At 42.0% G+C, this 20,605-nt stretch overlaps 1 protein-coding gene across 2 annotated transcripts; it reads left to right on the plus strand.

The window, feature by feature from the left end:
* The first annotated feature begins 397 nt into the window (after window positions 1-397).
* RHBG (Rh family B glycoprotein) lies at window positions 398-18,852 on the plus strand. 2 transcript variants are annotated; one of them, XM_072647230.1, is made up of 10 exons: window positions 398-678; window positions 10,215-10,401; window positions 11,144-11,294; window positions 11,537-11,684; window positions 14,589-14,755; window positions 15,210-15,347; window positions 15,772-15,905; window positions 16,140-16,261; window positions 17,650-17,723; window positions 18,230-18,852. In XM_072647230.1, the coding sequence occupies exons 1-10, from the start codon at window positions 492-494 to the stop codon at window positions 18,296-18,298; spliced, it is 1,377 nt and encodes a 458-aa protein (XP_072503331.1). In that variant the 5' UTR covers window positions 398-491; the 3' UTR covers window positions 18,299-18,852. The 2 variants fall into 2 exon arrangements, with proteins under 2 accessions (XP_072503331.1, XP_072503332.1); XM_072647231.1 differs by lacking the exon at window positions 11,144-11,294 and having other exon boundaries at window positions 11,605-11,684.
* Window positions 18,853-20,605: the final 1,753 nt, after the last annotated feature.

A 20,605-nucleotide genomic window follows, 5' to 3' on the forward strand; every position in this document is an offset into this window, starting at 1 on the left:
TGGGAATGGAGCAGGGTATGGGAATCTAAGCAGCTAGATCTCTCTGCTTGTCTTTTATTAAATTTCTTTCTCCTTGGGAGCTGATACAAAGAGCCGGAGTTCCCAAATGTTTTCTCTCGTTGATTAGAATCTTCTCTGGTTAGGCTGTAGACACTTCTCGTGACTTTGCTACAGGAACTTGAATCTTCGTACCTGGACTTCTTAATGGCTCCTTTTCTTTTTCAGAGGGTTCCAGAGCATGGGCTGAATGAAACTTCTGTACATATTTCGTAGTTCTGTTTCCTTTGTCTTCAAAGGGATGAGGAATCCAGTTGAGCATGTCTAGACCCTGGAGGAGCAAGCGCGGGTGTGTGTGTGGAACTTCCCTTCCAGAGTGGGAGTGGCCTCTAGCTCCCAAATGAAGCCACCCCACACTCTTGCCTCAGCTGACTTTGTTCTGGATTGTATTTCAGTTCCAGACTCTTTTCAAAGCCGGCAGCTTCTTCTCTGTCATGGCCAGGAACTCCAGCCACGCTACAGGCCTGAGGGTGCAGTTGCCTGTCCTCTGCTTCTTCCTTCAGGCAGCCATCATCATCCTCTTTTCATTTTTTGTCCGGTACAACCATGAGACAGACTCTGCCCTCTGGCACCAAAGCAACCACAGCGATATGGATAATGACTTTTATTTTCGCTATCCAAGTGAGTTTGGGGGTTCCTAGAGATTGAGGAAGGGAGGGCGTCTGTTCTCTGGGTGAAGGGAATTCACTGGTATCTCCCACTCCCATGAGGGACATCTGTTTCTTTCTTCTTAGGAATGGAAATTGATATGCCTGAGACCTGTCACTGTATAAACACTGTATACAATTATCTATACTAATGAAGGAGTTGTGATGGCATGGGTAAATCAAAGGCCATTTCTCTTTGACTTTGGGGTGAATTCTGTAATGCTTTGGGGGAATAGATTTATCTTCCCAATTATGTTTTGTTTGGCTGACATTAAAATGAGTGTGCATTCCTGTGCATTGCCCGATGGTAGGGGTTGGCATTTGGAAGGTAGCTGGGGGAAGCCAGCATGTGGTGAATACTTGGCATAAATAATCCACAAATAATCCACAAATAGCTCATATGTAAATGATCGAGTGGTTACTGTATCATGAGCCACATGTTGAGAATCTTGGCATCTAATCCTTTCAGATCTCCCCCAACAAAACCCCCTCAAACCTTTACACTTTCAGAGTGCAGTAGAAAATCATCCATAAGAATTTTTCCCCATCTCAATTCCCTTGTATACTGCTGCTTGTCCATTTTAGATGCCTTTCCCATGGAGAGATAAATTCAAAAAATACTTTGAGGTCCTCAGGAGTAAAAGGAAACAAAAGACTATATTCTCAATCTTCCTTCCTAAGGACTAAAGCTTTCGTCTCTGTACAAAAGCTTAGCTTGGGGGTAAAACTACTGGGCTTCTAATACTGAACCTGGTTTTTGTTCCTCTTCTTTAGGGTATTTTTTACAGAGTTCTCCCTATCTCACCTAGCGTATAAATGTACTGGACTCTCATGGGCCAGCCCCACAACTTATCAGCATGGAAGCCTTGACCTGCTCCTTTCCTGATTTAACTTCTCCTTAGACACACCTATTTCCAGGAGCTCAACACATTGGTATCCAACTTAGTGCAGACACCAGATCAGCTTTAGCTTTTCTGAAATTCAGAACTCCTGAGCTCAAGCAATTCACTGACTTTAGCAGCAGAACTACAGGGGTGTGCCCCCAACGGTAGGAACTACAGGGATGTTCCCCCACCCCTACCCAATCCTAGGGTCGTGTAACACTACATAGGTGACTTCATCACTAAACCTTAGATTTTCTCCACCTGAAAAATTAGGAAAAGTCTTTCTTACTCCTTTCCTGGGCTGAGTGAGAATTTAAGGGGTGTGGGATGTAATGTATAACATTCTAAGGTATTATTATCATAATTTCTTTCACCTGAATTGTCAGAACACTGATCTCCTGGAGGCAAATGAAACCCAAAAGGATGGGAAAATGAAAGGGGCAAAAATTTGCCTTAGGCATGGAATGCCAGACCCTAAGCAACACCTGACAAATAAGGGATGTGATAATAAAATGATAACTCACTTTTATATGTACATAATTTTTACATTAACATAATATAAATTATATTACCACATCACCTGAACCTTTGGCTTTGCAAATTCCACTCTTCTCCTGTGCCAGAGTAACCCACTCCTGCATTTTGGGAAATTATTGACAAAATCTAACGTCTATCCCTCTTACTAAGTCTGCAGCAATAGTGATAGGTTTTCTCTCAAACACAACATTTATGTGAATTGCAATTGAAAGGATGGCAGTGAAATTCCTAAACTACTCCTCAAACCCTCCCATCCCCCTTTTTGTCCTGGACTTTCCTACTATGTGGACTTAGGACCCTGAGGGGTGGATTTCTTTTGAGAGAAGCTGAGAGTCCAGGGCTTTGATGGTTACCGTCCTGTACCTATCCCCATGACGTGGGGAAGGACTGATGTATTGTTCAGACTCTTTCATTTGGAAGATTAAAGAAAGTTAACTGTAACTGTTGACTTATCTGTGGAATTGGCCAGTCCCAATATCATTGCCTCTGGCTACCACCTTCACTTAGTCTGTGCTCTTAAAATCAGTAATAAGTTACAGAATCCAACCCTCCCAATATACAGATGAGGAAACCAGGGACCCAAAGAAGTTACGTTCACTGTAATAAACATATGTTAAATGCCTACTGTGTACAAAGAATTGTGCTAGTTCTTGAAAGAGAAAGCAAAGATTAAGACAACTTTTACCTTATAACTTAATAGGAAATGACCAAAATTACTATAATTTATAACTTTAGATGACTGTAACCATAGTTATAGTAATGCCTATAATACAAATTAGGAGTGATGTATGATAAGTGTGTAAAAGATTGAGTTACAAAGTACTGTTCAAGGTCTAAGGAAAGAAAGATCATATCTAACCAGATAACTAGTTAGGGGGGGAGATAGAACCTCCTTCTGGAAGATGTCCTTTAGGGGCTTGGACTACAGGAAATGATGCAGCCCTGAAAGGAGAGAAATTTAGGTTAAATGCAAGAAGGTGCATGGAGGTACATGGTTGTGGAGGGTGGCTGGGGATCTGAGTTCAGGAGGTTCAGCTATCTCACATGGTTTATATGTAGCTCTAGGAAAAGATAGAGTAAGGGGATTTTTCTAGCTTTCTAATCCTTAACTTCCTTGTCTCTTCAGGCATCTGTTATTCTATTTCAAAGACCAGACTATGGGGCAGAGAGGAGTGCAAGACCATGGCTTTCAGTCATTTCAATCATGTCCAACTCTTCATGACCCCATTTGGGTTTTCTTGGCAAAGACGCTGGAGTGGTTTGCCATTTCCTTCTCCAGCTCATTATATAGATGAGGAAACTGAGGCAAACTGGGTTAAATGACTTGCCCAGGTAGATAATAGCTGAAGTCAGATTTTAACTCAGGGCTTCCTGACTCCAAGCTCTGCAGTTACTACCTCTACCTCAATGTTTTCTTGTCATAGAAGCTCTTTGAAGGCAAAGACTATTTCGTTTTTGTCTTTATATATCTAGAGCCTAGCACAGTGGCCCGCACAAAGTCGATGCTTAATGATTGTGTCCTGAAGTAGAAACATGGATTTGTAGCTGTCTTCAGAGACCTGTTATATTACCTCTGATAAACGGAAAGGGTACAAGGTGTTGAGGGTGACAACAGCCAGAGCCACTAGTTACTCCTCAAGTTTCAAACCTGGTAGGGATTTTGAGAGGTCACCTTGACCATCTGCTAGCCTTCACACAGGAAGGCTGGCCTAATCACATAGCCAGAGGAGAATTTCACCACGGGAAAGGATAGTCCTCAGTCACCCATTCCAGTATATGGGTTGTAGTTGAAAGAGTTTTGGGGACTGAGTTTTGATTCCAAACAAACCTAGTAGTGGTATAAATATTATTGCCATTTTAAAGAACCTATTAGCACCTATTAGTCAAGCAGGAAATAGAGCAGGAGTGGGGAACCTGCAGCCTCGAGGCCATATGTGACCTTCCAGGTCTCCAAGTGTGGCTCTTTGATTGAATCCAAACTTCCCTAGGGATTTGTTCTGTGAAGTTTGGATTCAGTCAAAGAGCCGAAGGTTCCCAACTTTGAAACAGAAGCATGAACCCAGAGTGGTCTTTCTGAGGTCTCATTCTGAGAACCCATTCTGAGGTCCTGGCCTCAGCAGAAAGGAGAACGAACAGCGAGTCTCCTTCACTGTCTGTACCATTCAGATGAACACATTCTCAGGAATAAAGAGAAATCATGCATGGGCCTAAAAGAAATTGTTTGTACTGACTCTTTATATCATTTCCACATTGCTTCCACTCAGACCCCAACTCTCTTTTAAAGCAGACAACGTAATTTCCTCTTAACTGAGAACCCAAACTGAGGTCATCCAATATGAGCTCTCCTAGGTTTCCCTTTTCCATTTCCAAAAATTTCCCAGTGTCATCATCTACTCTGTCCTCCTTCCATCTAGTCACAGAAGAACTCATAAGAAGGTCTCAAGTAGAGAGGCCTGGGAATCTGTGCTTGGCTTTGTATTCAACATTATTATGATTTGGATAAAGACATGCTTATCAAATTTTGCAAAGGATCTAGCTAAGAAGGATGAGTAACTCACTGTGTAACAGAATCAGAATCCAAAAATATTTCTGCAGGTTAGAAAACTGGGTTGAATCAAATAAGATGAAATTTAATAGGGATAAGCATGAAGCTTTATACTCTGGTTAAAGAAGTTGAATCCACAAGTACAATCCACAAGTACAAACTGCTGTGTAGTTTGTTTGTCTGAAAAAGATCTCAAGATTTTAGTGGATCACAAGATCAGAATTAGTCAACAGTATTATATGGTAGTTGTACCCAGAGGAAGGCAACAAGATTTTAGAAGATCCCCAAAACAATGCTGTAGAAGGATCTATTGAAAGAACTAGGAGCCTTTAGTTTGGCTTATGTGGGACACGATGACTATCTTCAAATACTTGAAAGGCAGTCTTGAGGAAGAGGAATTTGTTCCATTTGGTTTCAAAGGCAGAATTAGGAGAAATGCGTAGAAGTTGCAAACAGGTAAATTAGAATTACTGTAGAGAAAAAACCTTAACAATTAAGTGTTAAGAAGTAGAAAGGGCTACTTTGTAGGCGATGGGTTCCCCTTCACTGGAGGTTTTGAAACCAATATTGAATGAATATTGTCGGATAGCCTTTTTCAGGTGTGAGTTGGGCCAGATTGGATTCTGAGGTCCCTTTCAATTCTGAAAAAAAAATTCTAATTTTTCAAAATTACCTCTGTTTTTCACTAAGGTTAATCTCTTTACCTGGCACCCTGGATCCTATTCCCTCCAGAACCTTACTTCAGCAAAGTCCAGCATCCTCTCTCTCATTCATCTTCAATCTTTCCTTATCTATAAACATGCTCAGATATCTCCAGTCCAGGAACAATTCTCCTCTTGCCCTTCCTTACCCCTATCCAGCTACCATATTATTTCTTTCCTTATCTTCACTGTTCAGTCCTGTTTGAATCTTTATGTCCCCATTTGGGATTTTCTTGGCAAAGAGACTACAGTGGTTTGACATTTCCTTCTCCAGCTCATTTTACAGATGAGGAAAATGAGGTGAACAGGATTAAGTGACTTGCCCAAGTAGTAAGCTAGTTACTAAATGTCCAAGGCTGGATTTGAACTCATGAAGATGAGTCTTCCTAATTCCAAGTCCAGTGCTCTATCCACTGTGCCACCAAGCTACCTTTTAAAAATACATACCTTTCCTTATCAGGTGAGGCTACTTTCCAAAGTCAGTGGTGCAGTGGATAGAGCATCAGTCCTGGAGTCAGGAAGACCTGAGTTCAAATCTGGCCTCAGACATTTGTTAGCTGAGTGACCCTGAGTAAGTCACTTAACCCTAATTGTCTAAAAAAAAATGAAGTCACCAGTAACTTCCAAATCCTTTTTATCCATCTTCACCCTTCTTGATCTCTCTGCAGCATTTGACATCGCTGACTGGTCCTTCTAACTAGATACTTTCTCCTCTGTCAGCTTCAGAGAGAACATACTCTTTACTCGTTTAACTCCTCCTCTGTTTCCTATGGTTTCTTTTTCTTCCCAACCCTTTAAATCAGATGATCCATAAGGTGCCATCTTCCCTCTATTTATTCTCTTCCTTGCATTTCATTCACTCTCATAGCTTTATCTATTACTTCAACACACTTAACTCCCAAATCTATATCTCCATCACTGACCTCTCTTCTGTACCCAGACCCTCATCTCCAGGAGCCTTCAGAACATCTCTCCCCAGAGGTCCCACTAGCATCTCAAATCCATCATTTCTGAAGCTGCGTTCCCCTAAGCCTCTTCCTTCTTTTGCCTTATCTCCTTTTTTTGTTAATGGTACCACTGTACTCATTCTTTTCTCTTTGTAACCATTATCTTTGACTCTTTCTACTTATCATATTTAATCAATTACAAGATCTCTCAATGCTACCTTTGGAACATCTCTTGCAACTCTCCCCTCATCTTTATTTCTACAACTGTCCCTCTTCATCACCACCTACTAGCACTATTGCAGTAATTTCATTATTACAACCATGTCACTCCCTACTCAACTTCTGATGACTCCCTATCACCTCCAGGATAAAACACAAAATCTATGTGGTGTCCAAAGCCATTCATCTACCTCACTCCCTTCCATATACTCTTTAATCAGTGACGCTGGCCTCCTTGCTGCTCCAAGAACAAGATACTCCATCTCTAAACTCTGGGAATTTTCTCTGGCAGTTTCCCATGCCTGGAATGATCTTTCTTCTCCTCTTTGCCTATTGGCTTCCCTGGATTTCTTTAAGTCTCAGTTAAAATTCCCTCTTCTACAGGAAACTTTTCCCAAACCTTTCTCTTTATTCTAGTGCCTCCCCTCTTTTAATTATTTCCTATTTTTTCCTGTATATAGCTTGTTTGTACATATTTGTTTACTTGTGGTCTCTCCAAATAGATTGTGAGCTCCTTATGGGTAAGGACTGATTGTTTTTTGCCTTCTTTTTTATATCCCTAGTGCTTATTTTTGTGGTTGTTCAGTTGTTTTCAGTTGTGCCCGATTCTTTGTGACCCTATTTGGGGTCTTCTTGGCACAGATACTAGAATGGTTTTCCATTTCCTTTTCCATCTCATTTTACGTTTGAGGCAAACAGGGTTAAGTGACTTGCCCAAAATCACACAGTTGTTAAGTGTCTGAGGCCGGATATGAATTCGGAAAGATGAATCTTCCTGACCCAGTACTCTATCCACCATGCTACCTAGTTTAGCTGCCCAGCACCTGGCATATAGTAGATGCTTAATAAATACTTATTGACTGACAGAGTCATGAAAGGTCTTGCTCCCACTCTCTCCTGATCCCAACCCATTCTTGAGATTACTAGATTGTTCTTTCTTATAGGCTCAGTTATATAACATCTCCTTAAAAAGTCTTCATTGTCTCCTTATTGGTTACTGGAATTCAAACCCCTTGGCCTGCCATTCAAGGCTCTTCTAAATCTAGTGCTACTCTGTGGTTCTAGTGCTTTCATTTCATAACAGATTGACTACTCTGGCTCCTGAACACATACTTCTTTTCTTTCACTTATCTGCCTTTGCTTACATTATTCCCTTTCCTCCTAAACTGTTGAATAGAGACTATATGTTATAATAGAAAGACTTTGGAGTCATGAGACCTGGGTTCAAATTCTATCTAGTTATTTGTAACCATGTGACTTTGGACAAGTCATTTCACCCTACTGGGCCTCTGTTTCCATATCTGTAAAATGAGAAGAGTAGACTAGATGGCTTCTAAAAGCTCTTCAAGCTGTAAATCTGTGTTCTGTGAATTCCCTTCAACACCTGTTCTTTAAAGTCTAACTGAAATGATTTCCCATTCATGAAGCTTTTTCTGATACTTACAAATGGTGATGATGTTCCTCCCCTCTCTGACTTCGTGTATTACTTTTCACACTATTCCAAAGCTGCTATCATGTCATACTGTATATCAAATTATTTGTGTATGTGTATGTGTCTTAATCTGCTACACTGTGAGCTCCCCGTGGGTGGGGGATTCTGTTTTATCTAAACAGAATCTCCCCCAGCAACCATCCTTAAACTCTACTAAGGCTCAATAAGTGTTTGCAAATTGATTTAGGTAGGAGGCTGTCTTTCATCGTGGCTTCCAGTGTGTTGGGTTTTAAGTGAGCTTTTCATCTGTGCCTGGGAGATAGATTATGGGGTGGGGTTACATCTGGGTGTGTTTGCTACTGGTAGAGTCTTGCTCTCTCAAGGACTGGGAGGGTAGAAGGAGAATGGATGTGACAGAGCAAGAGGAATATTGCGAAACCTGGGCAGGCCCAATTCTGTGAGCTTACAAGTCAGTGCTGTGAGCCTCCTTATGAATATGATAAATCTGCCTACATTTATATTCAATTATTAATTATACATATGTAAATTTTAGCCACTTTTTGCCTCATCTGAAGTGAGTATTTAGTCTCAGGACAACTTTGTGTTCATGAATCCCCAGAATATACCTAGATATTCCTCTTTACCTCCCTTTCCAGAATCATAGAATCTGAGTTGAAAGCCACTTAGTCCAAGTGATTCTAAACAGGAAGCCATTCTCCTATATCCCTGACAAGTGTAGGGTCATCCAACTTGTTCTTAGTCAGGTTCCCAGTTACAGGTTTCCTGTGCTCTCTGAAGTCTTTGTCTGTTTCCCTTATTTTGTCACATGGACATCTTCAAACTAAAGCTCCTTTGTTTTTATTAGCATGGTTGTGTGGGCTGATCCAAGGTCTCCAGAAAGATGGCATGGGGGACTTGTGGTCAGCTTGACCAACACACATCCATCATCCTGTGTCATTTCTTTACAAAAAGCACCCAAGACATAACATTTGTTCAGTTTAGTTCTCTCTTCTCAGGCCCAGAAGAAGTACCAAACTGGACACAATCAACAGATCTATTAGTTTCCACATGCATAATAGAGAAAACCCTTGCCAAATGAATCCATTCCTCAGGATTTCAGTCTAGATCTGGAAACTCCCCCCACTCAATGGGTATCTAGAGAATGCAAACTCGTTTTAGTATCTGTCTAGCTAAAGTAGGAAAAGTAATATAATTTTGTTCATAGAAAGTCAAGTATTATACTCCTAAGCTAAATGAGTTATTATTATTATTAGTGTCTCTACTACTTTTTTGAGTGCAAATAATGTAAAGTTTATGAAATTAGCATATAAATATAGGCCAAAGGGGAATGGTAGCAAAAGGAGAAACCCAGCATTAAGTCAAAAGAGGTAGAGTTTAGACAGCAAGAAGGACTTTCCATAAGACAGGAATGCTTGAATGGAGGAGGGAGAGAGAGGAGGAAGGAGGGAATCCTACTGGGCTCTGTCTCCACAGTGAGAATAAAAATGTTGGCACTGGACCAATGCAGATGAAGGTTAAACAACATCTAAACATCTGGGAATGTGAGAGACATGGGGACAGGGTAGATGTGGTAGGGAATATTTCCAAAAAAATAGTTCAAATTTTCTTGCCCTTCAAAGTGGCATGGAAACCCAGTCCTTTCCTGGTTATTAACTCCCAAAGGGTCTATGGGTAGATTTCAGGGGGGATGTCTATGAACTTGGGAAAAGTCACATTTTTATTTCAATATAATTGGTTTCTTTTGTAATCCTATATTTGTTGTATATTTGATTTTGAATTTTATTTGAATATTATTCTGAGGAGTTCTGTAGGTTTTTGCAGACTGCCAAAGGGGTCCATGGCACAGAAAAGAGCTAAGAACCCCTCGTTCAGTGGGACCTAAGACTCATCTGAGTCATGCTGGCTTAAGCTACCAGGCTCTGAGAAGGACAGCCAAAGGACAAGGTGAAATGGTTTATCACCCACCCCCCAGCCACCCTTGGGGAGTTTTATAGGTTCACTGTCCAGCTCAGAGGCAGTTCAGGCCAGTCTGAAGAGGAGAAAACAGAGTAGGAAAGAGGGGCAGGAGCGGGAGGGACCTTCAGAGAGCACTGGAGGGAAGAAGGGAAGAAGTAAACACCTTCCTTTGATTTCAATGGTACCCTGTCTAACGAGGCCCAGGCTGCCCCAGTGGTGTTTCTTCCAGATTCAAATGTCTGATGTCAGATTCTCCCTTCCCCCTCAGGTTTCCAAGATGTCCATACCATGATCTTCATTGGGTTTGGTTTTCTAATGACCTTCCTCCAACGCTATGGGTTCAGCAGCATTGGCTTCAACTTTCTCCTGTCAGCCTTTTCTTTGCAGTGGTCCACTCTGGTCCAGGGTTTCCTCCACTCCTTTCATGGAGGCAAGATCTACATTGGTGTGGAAAGGTAAGGGGATGGTGATGAAAAACAGGAAAGTGCTCTCCCCTCTTCTCTTTTCCTTTTCCTTTAGGGCCACATTCAGGAGTCCATATGGTAATTTGTAGGCACAGGTATAATATTTTCATAGAAACCTCCAACACCTATTCCTCTAGAAAGCTCTTCTAGCCCCAAAGATCTCTTATGCAAAAGAAACTGGAAGTTGGAGCAGAGGCTAAATAATTTTTTTTTTTTTAGTTTGTTGTCTAATTCCTATCTAGGTCCACTATCTTATCTATTATCCCACTGTTTGATTTCTTTAATCTCAGTTTCTCTGAATTCCATCATTACTTTTCTTTTCTATTTTGTTTGATATCCACTTTCTTTTTCCTCTGCTCTCTCCCCTCCAAGTTTATTTGAGCTCTCCTCCTAGTCTCTGGTGGGGTTTTTTTAATCTCCAGTACTAAAATTAGGGTCAGGAGATCTGAGTTCAAGTCCAGCCTTTGCCTCTTGGTAGCTGATATGATCCTGAGCTATTCACTCCATTTCTCTCAGCCTGTCAGATGGTGATATTACCTATTCCACAGCATATAGTTAGGCTTAAATGAGAAGAGTTTTTAGACTATTTGGAAACTGAAAAGAACCACAAAGATCTGAGGCATTATTTCCTTCTAGCTCTTTTTTCCTTCTATATGTCCATGACTATCTCCTATTCCTAGTCTCCAGAATGGTTTTCTCCTTACCCTACCTTCCAACCTCCCCTTCTTTCCAGCATGATCAATGCTGATTTCTGCACTGGAGCTGTTCTGATTTCATTTGGGGCTGTGTTGGGCAAGACAAGCCCTGTACAGCTGCTGCTCATGTCCCTACTGGAGGTGACACTGTTTGGGGTCAATGAGTTCATTCTCCTCAATCTTCTTGGGGTGAGAATCTACAATTACTTCTTCTCCCCACTTCCCTAGGGGGTCATGATAGTGATAGTAGTGAATGTAATATGTTAGATCTGAGAAGTTTTCAGGAAAAAGGAGGTGGGGTGGGCAATTGGTGCAGGGGGCCAGTCTGAGTGAAAATTCCGGGGTGAGGAAAAAGTGAAAATAGAGGATGAGGAAAGAGGAAAAAGCAGATGGAATACCAGCCCCTCCCTCAACAGTCTCTTCCCTACCAGGTGAAAGATGCTGGGGGCTCCATGACCATCCACACCTTTGGTGCCTACTTTGGGCTTGTTCTCTCCAGAGTTCTTTACAGATCACACCTGGACAAGAGCAAACATCGGGAAGGGTCTGTCTACCACTCGGATCTCTTTGCTATGATTGGTAAGGGGCCAGGGCAGGCTGAGGGTAGAGGGAGGCTCAATATGGCTTAAATGGTCTGGTGGGGACAAAGATTTGACAAATGCTCCTAGTGTCAAGGCTCCATTCAGACCACATCCTTTAATGTCTACTGGAAGCATTAAGGAGTAAAAATAAATATCTGTGTGTTTTAAGGAGCACCTGGGAAAAAATAGGTAAAGTATACCATTTATTTTTTTTTAAGTTTTTCAAAAGTATGGTGTTTATTACTATACCTTTTGTAAGGGATAACTTTCATATAAATGCACAAAATTTTTAAATTCTATGTAACAAAAAACTTAATGCTGTCCAAAAGTGGAATGGGCCAACCTCCGGAAGTTGTGATTTCTCCATAACTGAAAATTTTCAAGCAGAGACTGAAAAAGGGTCAGGCATATTGGAGAAAGTATTTCTGATCATGTAAGAGTTGAAATACGTGACTTCTAAGGATCCTTCTATGGGCAAGATCCAGATTCTCAATATAATAGTCTTTTTTAAAAACATGTTTTTATTAATATCTTCTTTTTTTACATCATCATAGTTTTCTTCCCCATGTCCTTCCCCTTCTCCTTCACAAAGAGCCATCCTATATAACAAATAGTATTTTCTAAAGACAAAAGGAAAAAGAAGAGGAACAAATCAGCACAACCAATCAACACGTTGAAAAAGCCTGAAAACATGTATAATATGCAATACTTGTCTGCACAATAGTCGAATATTTTGATCATTAAATGCCTTCATTTTCATTCAGTGAGTCTTCTTTTCTGATATTCATTTATTAGATATTTTCAGATTCTGATCTATGATCTTTTGGATCTTTGTTTTAATAATTTCTAGGATCTCAGTGACACTTCCTTAAGACTCAGACTTCATGGGTGTACCCTCTTCAATTACTATATAGGTTTGAATACTGCATTTACTGTTCAAAGTTTTTGCCAGTGGGTGGTGGTGTTTTCTTTTTTGGTACTATAAATCTCATGCAGACAACAAAAATGACTGGAGCCTATAGAGGAAGTAGTAGAAATGCTTGGGAGCCCAGAGAACCGGAGTACAATCCTGACTCTGCCACTAATGTCACTTAACTTCTCTTGGATTCTTCTTTCTTATCTGTAAAATGAAGAGGCTGAACTGGATGATTTTGAAGATACCAGTTTCATGGTTCTTTGAGTCTGTGGCATTGATATGAAAACAAAACAGGAACAGAAAACTATAATGGATGTACTCTTCATGTGCTGTTTCCTAAACATACTTCCTCCAAATTGCTTTTATTTTTAATTAAGCCTTGGTGTCAACCTAGCCAATCTTTACATAGGATTTATATAGTATTTACACTGCAGTTTGCAATTCTGGTGTCTCAACAAGATCCCAGGGTTGTTGCAGCCTTTGCCTCAGTGCTGGAAGTTCCAGGGTTGAATCTCAATGTGAACTTGCCCAGGTTAATCATTGTAGCCTTCCCTCTCTGCAGTGAAAGTACTTAGGGCCTTACTCTCCAGTTGTGGTTAGTCAAGCCACCACAGTGGCCCCAAAAGCCTCTTTGGTTCTCCTCACTCCATATATTCCACTCAAAATGAAACCAAAGGCAGAATATGACAATTACCCACACTCCTCCAGTTTCCATGAATTATCTTGTTCTCCTATAGGGGATAGGGTGACATGAGGCACAAGTATGAGGTTCCTTGTTCCCTCTTCCATCTGTGGATCCCAGGGCTACATAGCACGACAGTGGTTTGAGTTCTAGTTGTGTAACCTTGGACAACAACATCATCTCTTTGAAACTCATTTCCGCATGTGTTAAATGGGAATGTTAATGTTTGTACTGTCTACCTCACAGGGATGTTGTGAGGATAAAAGTCCTCTGTAACATTCGTATGTACCATAAATGTGTTATTGTTGTTAATAAAAATTTGGTTTTACCATTCAGGAGAAATTATTTACTAATTTCTTCAGTTAGTCTCTATCTTAGACCTATTTCTTTTAAGCATGTATTAAAATATACAGAACAACTCATTTATTTCTGTTTTTCTTTCTCCTTTGTCAGAAGTTAATACAGATCTGAAGAATATCTTTTAATACTATTTACATTCATTGACTACTGATTTATGTTCCCTATTCCTGATTCTAAAAGAGGATCATAGAATGTTCTCTATTCAGATCAATATATATTTACAGTGCTTTGCAAGCGTTAAAACTCTCTTACTTGTTGGCTCTTATTATTTGACTCATATGCACTTGTTTTTCATAACTGGTACAAGAAGGAAAGTAGAATAGGTGACTTGTGAGGGCAAAAAAGGGACTGCTATGGTCAGTGGTGCTAAGAACTGTATCACTTATTGAACATATTGGTGGTGGCCTGCATCAGCCTACAGTGGCAATGTTTTCAGTGCTATGGTTTGAAGGCTGGTCCTCATCACACTGCTTGCTCAGGATGTGATAGTGCTTGGACCAGGGACAGAGTGGGAAATGGGTGGGTTCTCATCACAGAGAAGTAGCAGAGCTGTTGGATTGTCTCTGTATTCCTTTAGCTTTGAGTCTGTGGGTGCATTTCCCAGGATAGAAAAGTGGAGAGGAGCCACATTACTGAGCTGCCCAAGATCTGGGACAAAGAGAATAGCAAAAGAACTAGCTGTGTCAGATCTGTGTCATAAAGTCATCAGAAGATACATCTTTTACAGTATTTCTGAACCATTCTTTCTCTCATGAGGTGTGTCTAATTGAAGGACTCTGGCAGACATATACAAATGCATATTTTATATTCCTTCAGTTGATTGTATATCTGTGTTGTATGTCTGGTGTGTGTGTGTGTGTGTGTGTGTGTGTGTGTTTGTGTGTGTGTGTGTGTGTGTGTGCTCCTTGAGAGGAAAAAAAAGGTTCCCTTCTCTTGCTTTATAGGAACCATCTTCCTGTGGATCTTTTGGCCAAGCTTCAACTCAGCCCCCACAAATACTGGGGATGGTCAGCACCGGACAGCCCTCAACACGTACTACTCCCTGGGGGCCAGCACTTTGAGCACCTTTGCCTTTTCAGCACTCCTAAGCAGAGGGGGGAAGCTGGACATGGTAAGAGCATCCAGCAGGATCAAATTTCCTAACTATAATTGCTTCTCTTCCTCAGCCCAGGCCATTAAAAGAACAGAGAACTGTCACTGGGAGAAGCAAAGTGCTAGAAATGAAAAGGGGAGGGGAGCTTGGGGGATTAGGATGCAACATGTGGCTGACTTCAAGGGAGATTCTCTGGAAGAGAAATTGGGAGGGGACATACTGGGTTCCATCTACACAGGCAAGGGATATCAGGAGATATGGAGGTCAGAATGTAAGAGGGATACTTAGGAATGGGAAGTATCATAGCAAGGGAATCCTGGGGTGGGGTAGGGGGAGACAGAAGGATGACAGGGCTCAGGGGGAAACTCTTGATCACTGAGACAAGGGATGGATGTGATGACCTTAGAAAGGCTTTTCCACTGACAGCTAGTATCATTTTAACTTTCATTTCGCCCCCCCAATATACTCTCAGGTTCACATCCAGAATGCAGCGCTGGCAGGTGGGGTGGTTGTGGGGACTTCTGGGGAAATGATGATTACGCCTTTTGGGGCTCTGATTGCTGGATTCCTGGCTGGGACCATCTCCACCCTGGGATACAAGTTCCTCATGGTATAGTTATTTTTCTTCATCCTGGGAAAACCAAGAGATTGAAAGAGAGTCACCTAAGGCTAAGGCCCAAATGTCCTGCCCCAAGCCCTTAAACTTAATTAGCACGTCACCTTGGACCTGGGTCTTCTTATGGTGGGGAAGGAATGAATTTGGAAGAAGGAAGTATGGCACAGTAGAAAGAGCATTGTATTTGAGTCAAAAGAACTGGGTTTATGTCCTGTCTGCCATCTGACTACCCGTATGACCTTGGGCAAGTCAATTCAACTCTCTCTGACCCCAAGTTTTCTTTGTAAAATCATAGTATTCGACTGACTCTAACTTTGATTCTGTGAATAGAGAGATTGGGGGGGGAGCATAGAGCGGGTGGAGCATGTTCCAATGAAACTCATTTATTTGTATAATGTCTCTTCCTGGTGTTTCTCAGCCCATTCTTGAGTCAAAGTTCAAAGTCCAAGACACATGTGGAGTCCATAACCTCCATGGGATGCCAGGGGTCCTGGGAGCCCTCCTGGGTGCTCTTGTGGCTGGGCTGGCCACCCATCAAACCTATGGAGATGGGTGAGTTTGTCCACACCAAGGAAAAGGATACTTTTGCTAGTGGTCACTTGGGGTAACGTCTCCTTTACTACTTTCCAGGAACAGAGGTTGATAGGTGTCTTTTGAACTTCTCTTTTCGATATGCATCAAAATACATTAAACTGCTCCAGGGACCCACTCTTTCTGTCATCACCATTAGTCTACGCACCTCTCTTTCTGGAATTTCTCAGCCCCAATCCCAAATTTTTCTTTCAGATTGGAAAATGTATTTCCCCTGATTGCTGAAGGCCATCGAACTGCAACATCTCAGGCTGTATATCAACTCTTTGGGCTCTTTGTCACCCTGTTGTTGGCTTCATTGGGAGGAGGAGTTGGAGGTGAGTCAGGAGCCTTCATTCCTGTTACCTACTATCCTTGACTCCCTGTGATCCTGGGAGGAAAGAAGGAAGGGATGGGTACCAGGATGAATATAGGAGATGAAAGAAGTCAAGGGATAGAGAAGAAAGGGGTTGTCACCCTGGAATCTAATACTCTCCATGGGAATTCTCTAGAGAGAAAAGCTATGAGGTTCCACATTTATAGGATTTAGTGTGAAAGGAGTAGGAGGGATGCAGCTTAGGTAGCAACCGCATTGAGGGGGTGGTGGAATTTCTGTCTCCATATATCTTGGAGAAGAGAAGAGACTCTTTTTGGCCCATCACAGATCCAAATAAGGGATAAAAAGGCAACTAGAGCCAGAGGGACATGATTGATGTCTGAAGGTGAAGATCATAGTTTCCTATGTAACCCAAACCTTCCAAGTTTTGCCCTCTATCTCCACCAGAGGGCAGCTCAACCTCAGGCAACAGAGCTAGAGGCAGCGAGTGAATGGGGATGGGGAGAGGAGGTAGAATCAAAATGTCAAAAAGCTGAAAGTGAACTAAGAGATCAATAAACTCAATCCGGTCATTTTAATTATTTTTTTTTTTTGAGACTGAGTCTCCCTGTCTTGCCCAGTGGCCACTCAGTGCTGATCCTCATTGTTGATTGGCACAGGAATTTTGACTGACTCCACTTCCAACCTGACCAGTCCAATCCTCCTTGGGCATCCTGGCAGCCTCACTTGCTAGGACTCACCATATTGGGGCTGGCCTTGGTGCGAACACTCGATCAGCTCTAGCACTACTGCTATTGAGAACTTCCTTATTCAAGTGATCCACCAGCTTTGATCACTCCAGTAGAAAGAATTATAAAAGTGTATAGCACCATACCTGGCCCCATCATTTTTAAACATGGGGAAACTGAGGCCCAGAGAAGGGACTTGACTGGGGTCAACAGTGAGTTAGTGGAAGAACTAGATCTAGAACTCAGGAGTTCTTACTTCTAGTTCAATGTTCTGCTACTCTACACTGCTTCCCAAGAGATCAGAGCTGCCTTGCAAAGACCACTGTGCCACCTCTCCTTCCTCAATAAATCAATAGAGATTTCATTCTTGTCTGAAAGCCTCTTAGGGAAATGGACTTCAGGAAGACCTTCCTTGAGTCTGAGCTCTCCTGTTGAGTTTGTCAGAAGAATTAGATCTATGATTTCATTTCTTCTGGTTTTTTCAAGTCCAGGATACATAATTCCAATTCTTTTTACTCTGCAGCTCATTTTCCTTGTCATTTTCTCACCTTCTTTGGGTCTTCTTCCTCTCCAAGTCTTTGTTGTTGTGGTACCTTCCCTACCCCCCATCTCCATGTAGTCCCTATATGAGGAACTTCACACCCTCTCCTTCTCTTCTCAGGGCTTCTGCTGAGGCTCCCCTGCCTGAGTTCCCCTCCTGATTCCCAGTGTTATGAGGACCAGATCTACTGGGAGGTATAATACAGTTGATAATTCTGGAGATATACCCCATGGGGCTCTTCCTTCATCACCAATCTTTTCTACTCTCACTGATTATCCTTCTCTTTCTCCTACTTTTTTGTAGCCTAACATCCTCCCTTTCTCAAATCAATTCTTTGCATCCTGCCCCTCCCCAGCTCTCACTCATCCTATTTTCAGTAGTATTTTATTTTTTCCAATTATATGTAAAGACAGTTTTTAACCTTCATTTTTTAAACACAATTTTGAGTTCCAAATCTTTCACTCTCTCCACCTTTCTTCCTAAAATGGTAAACAATTTGATATAGATTATGTATGTTCAATCATGTAAGAAGTATTTCATATTAGTCACGTTCTCACTTAAATGTGGAAAGGGTACTACAGAGATGATGGGAAGATCATTTCCCATCCCCAGAGCCCTGTATCTTATACCCTGTCCAAGACCTTTTTCCCCTGATTCTTGTCTCTATCCCCTCATCAACTACCTTTCTTCTACATTCCAGGTTCCTCTTGAGCATGAAGATGAAGTCCAGGGACACTTGAGGTCTGAGGACACAGAGACCCAGGCCTAAACTATGACCCTTTGCAAGAATTATCATTCTTGTTTGGGAGATGGGCACTTCTACAGGGCCTCTCTGAGAGATGATGAGGGTGGATTATGACTAATGAATATGGGAGAGGCTCTTCCTCACTTCTTTTGTTGGGAAGTTCTTTGATGTCTCTTGCTAGAAACAGAGAAATATTCACCAATTAAGAGCAATCCTTGTTTGGGAAAGATTGTAAGGGCTGGACTGGGAGACCTACAATGGTAGAGGCACAGGCAGGGATGAGACAAAAGGCAGGGAGAATGGATGGGGAAAGAGCAGGTAAGAGAGAAAGTTCTGTGAAGAATGGTTATAGCATTGGGCTAATGGATCACTCATCCTGGGGCAGGTATGAGTTGAGGGGGAGACAGTCAACTGGGTGACAAATGCCCCACCCCCATCCCCATTTCATCTGTCTGTCTAGTCTGTCTGTCTCAGACCTGAGAGGTTGATTTATTTGTCCCCTGTCACAGAACCAATGTTTAACCTGAGACTATTGAAGACTGAGCCTATGGAGGCGATTAAATTCTGCATCATTTGTACATATCTGTCGCTTCTCCTTATTCAACTGAATCTTGGAAGGCCTTCCCATGACCTAACCTCCTTCCACTCTGCTGAAATGCCATATCCTTTCACCTTCCCTAATGTGACAACAAAGTCCACTTGGTATGAAATGAGTGATGAAGAAAATGGAGCCCCAGGGGATGCCAGACTAGATTCATGGACCCAATTGCTTGACTGAACCGGCCTCTAACCTGATTGAAATCTCTTTCCCTGGGTGGGAAGAATGAATGGGGTATTATGCAGAGATTGGAAAGACAGAGGTACCCCAGGAGTGGAGGGGGATGGAGGGAGGGGGAAAAAGGCCTGAAGGTCATAGAGGCCTCTCTTGTGATCCCGGGATTCCTTCTCAGAAACCTCTGCTTCATCACACTGACCAATGGTGACCACTAGAGGGAGCCCCAAGGCAGGCAGAAGAGGATAGCAAATTTCTGCCTAAGGCTCTAGGCCCAGCTCCCTCTCCCAAAGTCATTCCAGGCTTCCTCTGTCTCTACAAAGAAGGAAACATTCAAATTCTAGCCCAGATGGACTCGGACATGGGAGGCAGTGCTTCCTTCCCTTCACTCCCTTGGTTCATTGTGCCTTTCTTTGGAAAATGTTTCCTACCAACTCAAATCCATCCTGTCTTTTGAATTCAGTTCAATAAACACTTAATTAGGTGCCCACTGTTGGCTAGATGTCCCAGTGGATAGAGTACTGGGCCAGGAGTCAAGAAGACCTGGGTTCAGATATGACCTCAGACACTCACTAGACCCTAAACAAGTCACTTAGTCTCCTTCTGTCTCAGTTTCCTCAACTGCAAAATACAAATATTAACAGCACCTACCTCCCAGATGTGTTGTGAAGATCAAATGAGATAATATCTGTAAAGCTCTTAGCATAGTGCCTGACACAATAGGGGCTATGGGAAGCCTTAGGGCAGCTAGGTGGCCCAGTGGCTAGAGCCCTGTGCCTGAAATCAGCAAGACAGACTCATCTTCCAATCTGGCCTCAGATACTTCTCCCCCGGGTGACTCTGAGCAAGTCACTTAACCCTACTTGCTTTAGTTTCCCCACTTATAAAATGACCTGGAGAAAGAAATGGCAAACCACTCCAGTATTTCTGCCAAGAAAACCTCAAACGGGGTCATGAAGAGTCGGATGCAACTGAAATGAGTGAACAACAACAAATACAAATCTTTATTCTCTCCTATTCCCTTGTTGGGGATCAGGGATAGCTTCACAGAGGAGATGATAGTACTTAGAGGAAAAGAGGAAGCAGGCATGAGGGGATGGCCTAGAGAAAATGAGATCCAGGACCAGCTAGAAGTCTGGTTTGGCTGGAACATAGGTGTTTGTAAAAAGGGAAAGACTGAAATAAGACTGGATTGTGATGGACTAACTATCAATGCCAGATTCACAATACTGAACCTGGAAAAAAACCTTAATTTAATCCCTTCATTTTACAAAGGGGAAAACTGAGGCCCAGAGAGGGGCAGTGATTTGCCTGCGGTCACACAATGGCAGAGTCTAGACTAGAACCCAGGTCTTCTGACTTGAAGTCTTGGGCTTTTTCCACTGAACCTTTAACACAACTCTAGAAAACAAGGAATATATATATTTTTAAACTCTCTTTGCAAAGTACTGTCTCATAGACCAAAGATTGAAGAGTGAACTACAGTCCTGGCTGCCAAGGAGATGACATTCTATTGGGGAGTACACACATAAATGGATAAGTGAATACAAGATAATTTG

The sequence above is a fragment of the Notamacropus eugenii genome, chromosome 2 (assembly GCF_028372415.1).
Source record: "Notamacropus eugenii isolate mMacEug1 chromosome 2, mMacEug1.pri_v2, whole genome shotgun sequence".
Lineage (NCBI taxonomy): Eukaryota > Metazoa > Chordata > Mammalia > Diprotodontia > Macropodidae > Notamacropus > Notamacropus eugenii.

Coding starts and splice junctions, on each gene's coding strand:
- RHBG (XM_072647230.1), top strand. CDS start 492: ATGGCCAGGAACTCCAGCCACGCTACAGGCCTGAGGGTGCAGTTGCCT. Junction 15,348..15,771: donor TGGGATACAAGTTCCTCATG/GTATAGTTATTT, acceptor GGTGTTTCTCAG/CCCATTCTTGAGTCAAAGTT. Junction 17,724..18,229: donor AGGACCAGATCTACTGGGAG/GTATAATACAGT, acceptor TCTACATTCCAG/GTTCCTCTTGAGCATGAAGA.